This window comes from Chlamydomonas reinhardtii, chromosome 6 (assembly GCF_000002595.2).
Source record: "Chlamydomonas reinhardtii strain CC-503 cw92 mt+ chromosome 6, whole genome shotgun sequence".
In the NCBI taxonomy this organism is placed as follows: domain Eukaryota; kingdom Viridiplantae; phylum Chlorophyta; class Chlorophyceae; order Chlamydomonadales; family Chlamydomonadaceae; genus Chlamydomonas; species Chlamydomonas reinhardtii.
The window spans coordinates 650438-656164 of record NC_057009.1 but is presented as its reverse complement, the minus strand read 5'-3'; the positions used below and the strand labels follow the sequence as shown (position 1 = coordinate 656164).

At 63.6% G+C, this 5727-nt stretch overlaps 2 protein-coding genes across 3 annotated transcripts; both read right to left on the bottom strand.

The window, feature by feature from the left end:
* Nucleotides 1-1265: 1265 nt before the first annotated feature.
* On the bottom strand, nucleotides 1266-2386 carry CHLRE_06g253901v5 (uncharacterized protein). 2 transcript variants are annotated; one of them, XM_043062655.1, is made up of 1 exon: nucleotides 1266-2386. In XM_043062655.1, exon 1 carries the CDS (start codon nucleotides 2106-2108, stop codon nucleotides 1833-1835), a length of 276 nt encoding a protein of 91 aa, XP_042923342.1. In that variant the 5' UTR covers nucleotides 2109-2386; the 3' UTR covers nucleotides 1266-1832. The 2 variants fall into 2 exon arrangements, with proteins under 2 accessions (XP_042923342.1, XP_042923343.1); XM_043062656.1 differs by having other exon boundaries at nucleotides 1266-2246.
* CHLRE_06g253900v5 (uncharacterized protein) lies at nucleotides 2305-5346 on the bottom strand. The gene is made up of 6 exons (XM_043062654.1): nucleotides 5267-5346; nucleotides 5071-5145; nucleotides 4495-4783; nucleotides 4128-4288; nucleotides 3900-3978; nucleotides 2305-3730 (listed from the first exon to the last, which is right to left on the bottom strand). The coding sequence occupies exons 1-6, from the start codon at nucleotides 5272-5274 to the stop codon at nucleotides 3518-3520; spliced, it is 825 nt and encodes a 274-aa protein (XP_042923344.1). The 5' UTR covers nucleotides 5275-5346; the 3' UTR covers nucleotides 2305-3517.
* Nucleotides 5347-5727: the final 381 nt, after the last annotated feature.

The window sequence follows — 5727 nt, the reverse complement described above, 5'->3', positions numbered from 1 at the left end:
CCGACACTGGCGTTTCTGTTGTCGATACATCCGCTGCCCTTGTGTTTGCGCAGCACGTCCCCATCCATGCGACACCTGCATGCCGGAGCAGCGCCTCCCCGCCTATCGCTTATGGGGTGGGGGAGTGCGCGGCGAGACGTTTCCAGTATTGTACAATGTACTGAAATGGGTTGATAAGCTATCGGCTTCGGTCGGTTAACGACAGCTGCACGAGATGTGTAGAATGTGATATGACATGATGGCGTGACGTGAACGCGCGCGGGCAGCCCCGTCACCTCCCCCGCCCAAACTCACAAGGACGGCTCAGATACATTCAGCGTGACACATTCTTCTTGAAGGGCTGCTTAAAACATTCAACAAGTCGATCGGCCTGACACGACCACGCTCCCGCACACACACCACGCACGCAACATCCCAAGCCCCGACTTGCTTTGTGCGCCCTTTCTTACCTTGGCGCGATTACGATGAGTAAAAGTGTGCTATTTCACTTGTTGTTGTGACGCCGAATACATAGGAGAGCAAGCAGGATGCGCTTCGCAAGACGTTGTCAAAGGGTCAACTAACAGCGGGCTGGTTTCGGTTGTATTGCGTCCCAGGCTTGTTGCGCACGGTGATGAACATGCATGAGTATAACTTGACACACCGAGCTGAAATACTAGTTCTGTGAAGCCCCATGCGGAGCGCGTACGTCGCACGGCTCCTCATTCGGCGAAAGATTTGACCCGTCGCGCGCGGCCGGTTGGTCTCCTCAAGGGCCACCCGGGCAGCCCCTGCCGCCGGCAGCACGGGTCCCAAACAGATGTAAGCAGCATTGTGCCTTTTGCAAGCTCCCGAGCACAGGGACATGACGGTTCGGACGGCATTCATACGCCTTGACATGACCTAGCGGTACTTTCTTTGCGCTACCGGGGCTTGAAGAGCTGCAAGTTGAAAGTAAATTACCATCGACAGCCCGGCCCCAGACGCGGCAGAGCGGCGAGCCACCCACGCGTGGGGTTGCCTGGGCAGACGAAGGGTCGCATCAGGCAGCGCACGGGCCTCTCCCTCTATCAAGCCGCTTTTGTGTAGATATAATCATGAATAATATGGCTGCGCAATGAAAGGCGCAGGGCGCGAACCCTTCGGCGAACGCGCGAGCCATTCCAGCGCCATCCTGGCATCGCAAACTATGACAGACCGCGCTTATGCCCCAGCCGTATGCTAATTGTGACATTGTTGTAGCTGGCCATTAATTACGTATACCTGCGATGAGGTTTGGGGTTTATCCTCCTCGGAACTTACAGTACGAGAGGCACACATAAGCCCTGTCCTGACCCTGACCGGCACTCAGCTCCCGGTCGGCTTATGCCCAGTGTAACCATCCTGGTCCCAATCGTCTCGTCACAATTCCCCGCTACCTCAACCGAAACGACCGACGACTACCCCCCCAAACCCCGATGTTTATGTTGCATTAGTGGCCGGCAATACTCCTCAAACATACCGGGCCACACCAGTGGCCGGCAATACTCCTCAAACATACCGGGCCACACCAGTGGCCGGCAATACTCCTCAAACAGACCGAGCCACACCAGTGGCTGGCAATACACCTCAAACACACCAAGCCACACTAGTGGCCGGCAATGCACCGCAACCGGACAACGATGCTCCCGGCGACGTAGGCCGGCAAGGTATGCGGCAACAAACATGGCAGGCAGACAGGCACCCGCGCACTAGCACAACATGCGACATGCGGATACGCCTAGGCCTGGACCAAAGGTAAGGCGCGCGGCGGCCCTAGAGGCCGCCGGCGGTGGCCGGCCGGCGCCGGCGTGATGGCCGGCGGCCCGGCCGGGCTAGGGCGCCGGCGTGGCGCGCGCGCGAGAGCGCGTGGTCACGGACGGCGGCGCGCTGGGCTGTGGCGCGCCACGGCCGCGACCGCGGCCGCGGCCGCTCGGCAGCGGGACAGGCGCGGCGGCGGGCGCGGCGGCGCGGGGCTTGGGACCGCGGCCGCGGTGGGCACCGCGGCCCCGCCCGCGGCCGGCGCCCGTGCTGGGGAGGGCGCGGGGGGCGCTGCCGCTGGGCGCGGCGGGGCGGGCGCGGCCCGTGGCGGATGGCGGGGGCCTGGGCATGAGGGAGGCGGGCGGGCTCTTTAGGAATAGGAGTCTCTGCGGTAAAGCAGAGGATAAGGAAGTATTAATCGGCGGATAGCCGTGCAGCGCAGAGCGCTGCCCTACAATACTTCGGCAATGACAGTTGCCGTACTTCTCGTTCCATCGTCGGAGAACTCTGTTTCTCGAGGCGAGAAACGCTATTTATCCGCCCCAGTCGTGAACCGTTTCCCTCAACGATAGCGGGTCCACAGTCGCTCAGCGCGGTCGCTCAGCCATCTCCTGTGTCTCTCAGGTACATCAGTCTACAGCGAGCAACACAACCATCGGGACAGGCATCCAGTATTGGGTGCTGAGAGGGGGTGTCCGCGGGACCCTCCTACGGGTGCGCACCCAGCAGCGCTGCCATGCGCACTTTCGCAATGCTGTTAAATGGGACTGGCCTGACCCATTGCCACCCACAACCCACCCATGCCAGCTGTGCAGCCTGCAGCTTTGATCAGGGCAGAAAGCTTCTTGCGGTGCAGCGACGGCCGTGCAAGAGGTCCCCTGCTGACAAAGCCTGCCAGGCCGTCGGGTTCATTGTCAGGTGTGGGCAGCCGTCCACACTGCAGCCCTAGTCGCTGCCGTCGCCCCTGTCCTAGCCTCTGCCGCCACGCCTGGCCCCGCCAAAGTTGCTACAGCATTTCCAACCACGGCCTCATCTATCCGTCGCAAAGTAACACCTCAAAACTCCGCCATCAAGGGAGTCCCTTATCTGCCACTCCTGCCACCGCCGCCCGCTCGCCGCTCTGCTAACGGCTCCCCCCTGCTGGGCCCGGCGTACGGTAGTGCTTTGTGGCCACAACAGCAACGATACACGGCGGGCGCACACAGCTTGAAGCACAGAGCTTAATGCCAACCGAAGGAGAAGCTGCCGGGGTCGTCACTGTCACGCGTGGACGTGGCCGCCGCCTGAAACTTACACGCCATCGACAAAATGCCAGTGCCGTCACCATTGCAAATGTGGGCCCGCAATGCAGTGCGGGTCTCAAGGCGGTTTTCAGCCCGTGCACTGGGGCTGGCGCCAAAGACTCCCAATGTCACTCGCAAACCTGCCATACCGTCTGCTGCCGCTGCATCCATGTCGCAAGTCTGCAGTCTTATAGCATCGAATGGTTACAGCTGTGGGCCATTCCCTGAACCAGGCACGGCACACGGCAACCGCAGCCTGCCCGTATTCCAAATGAAGTGGCGAGAGCAGGAGGGGGGAAGGTGTAGATACCAGCCCAAACTGAAGCGAACCCAATGCAAAAGAGCAAGGAGAAGAGCGTGGCCTGTGCTTTGACAACGGGGGCGGGGGCGAGAGCACCCTTACACCTGGGCCCTCATACCACTTCGCACCATACTGACGTCCTCCACGCGAGGCACAGTTACATACTCGCCTCGCTTTATATAATTGCCGCCACTAGTTGCCCCCCCGGCGCCACGTCCAACGGCCGTGCGGGGTAGATAACGTCGTAATGGCCGGGCAGGTGCGCCACCCAGGCCACCGGCGGGCCATGCTGCTGCGCCGCGGGGCCGTGCTTGATGGCTCCCACCGCACTGCCCGCCACGTCCAGCACCGCCAGCGTCACACCCAGCGCCGTGCAGGCCGCGATGATCTGCATGACGTTAAGGGGGGGGGGGGCAATGGAGCACGTGGCCACTGGCCGCACCGGCATGCCTAGCAGTCAGCGTTCTTGCACCCCTGCCGCACTGAGCACCTTGTGCTGTGTGCGTTGTGAGTTGCCATGCACGTCACCAGCTAACACGCCAGGCACACGCACTCACCTGCAGCTGCTCAACCTCCACGCCCATGGGCAGCACGTGCCGCTCACAGATCTGGCGCAGAGTCAGGCCCGTGTAGTCCCTGTGCGCATCCAGCCGCGAGGTGCCAGATGGGGGCAGTGCGGGCACACTGAAGTGTCATGCCTCCTTGCCTTGCATTTATGCAGACGCGTGCCAACTGCCCGACTGCCCAGTGCGGTCTACATTCTACAAACAGCCCCGTTGGCTCACCCTCCGCAGCCGGGAATGAAGGGAGTGTATAACTCCTCCGCCGCCATCAGCTCCCGCGCCGTCAGGCTGCGTGCGAAGCGGATCACCTCACCGCTCTGCTCGACGCTGTTAAAGAGGCGCTCCAGGCTGGACACGTCGGACGGCCGCGGCGCGTCGGGGCACTGCACATGGGGTGACGGAGAGCGGAGGGCAGAGAATCGGCGCGGCATGAGTGAGGTACCTCAAGTGCAGGGCGGGTGGGACACCGGGTGGGAGGTCGCTGCAACGCACAAGCACGCGCCCTGAACTGGCGATGGGAGGTAACGAGCATGACATGCGGGTGATGCTGGGTCGTGTGCAGCGGCTGGGGCCTTGCAACTCGACGCACCTTGAACCAGGCGGTGCGCAAAAGGCGTAGCAGCCGCTGGCCGCCGCGGTAGGCCGCAGGGTCGTCCCGTGGGGGCACCTGCGCGCCGGCCGCAGCCGCAGCCGCAGCAGGCTGGCCCGGCGAAGCATGCATGGGGGCAAAGGCCGGGTCGCCACGCGCTGGCGTCAGCCTCAGCGGGCTCATGCCGGCGCCACGGCCGTCGTTTGCGGCCGGGCTGGTGGGCGGGGGTTGCTGCTGGAACTGCGGCTCGTCCAGTCGCGCCAGGTGCCGCGACACCACCAAGTCCAGCCTGTGTAGGAACGGGCAGGGGCGGGGTGTATAAAGCAGCATGAGCGCAATCACGCGCATAAGGGGATCGCAGGCACTTCAGGTGACTGGGCAAATGATGTGGCGTGCATTCAAGGAAGGCGACATAGCTCCAACCCGGCAGCCAAACCCCACCACTCTCGTTCCTACCCCTCGCTTCGCTCGCCCCTCTCCCTGCCTCTCGACTGCAATCCCTTCCTGCACCCTGGACGCCCGTCTCACTCCATACCCACATCCGCCGTTCACTCCGTGCGACCAGCCTCCACCCACCGCTCCGCCAGCTGCGGGTCTGGCGCCGCCAGCACGTGCTCCAGCAGCCCGAACAGCGCCGCGCGGTAGAAGCTCCTGTGTCGCCGAGGTACATCGACACGCAGCGGGGCGTGTTTGAGGTGCCCGGAGATAAGCGGGATCGGGCACTTGCGGCCATCGACGCCGCGCTAGCCGCACGCCGCCTGCCCGTCCGCACCATCGCATGCATCAAGGGCCAGCTGCTTGCCATGTCCTGGGCATTCGGCCCCTGGTCGCGCCTACGCACCAGGGGCCTAGGCCACCTCATTGAGACCCGCCGCACTTGGAGCTCTCACCTCACAGTCTCGCCCGCCGCACGCGAAGACCTGGCCTTCTGGCGAGACTACTTCGACCACTTCAACGGCCGCCGCAGCCTCTGGCTGCCCACGCACGTCCACACCCTCATGCACTGCGACGCCGCCGGCAAGAACAAGTCCTTCCCCGGCGGCTGGGGCGCGTGGACCGTGCTGAACGGCCAGGTCGTGTCAGCACGCGGCACCTGGGACGGCCGCATCAGCTCCTTCGGCTCCACGCCACAGGAGCTGCAGGCAGTCCTGAACGGCCTGCGCTCCTTCCAAGGCCCCGCCGGCCTAGAGGGCCAGACCATCCGCGTGATGACCGACAACCTCAATGCGGCCA

Excerpts from the sequence above, each read along its gene's own strand:
- CHLRE_06g253900v5 (XM_043062654.1), bottom strand. Across the intron at positions 4,784-5,070 it reads GACCCGCAGCTGGCGGAGCG|GCTGGACTTGGTGGTGTCGC; the intron begins GTGGGTGGAGGC and ends GTTCCTACACAG. Across the intron at positions 4,289-4,494 it reads TGCGCACCGCCTGGTTCAAG|TGCCCCGACGCGCCGCGGCC; the intron begins GTGCGTCGAGTT and ends CCCCATGTGCAG.
- CHLRE_06g253901v5 (XM_043062655.1), bottom strand. The coding sequence starts at position 2,108 with ATGCCCAGGCCCCCGCCATCCGCCACGGGCCGCGCCCGCCCCGCCGCG.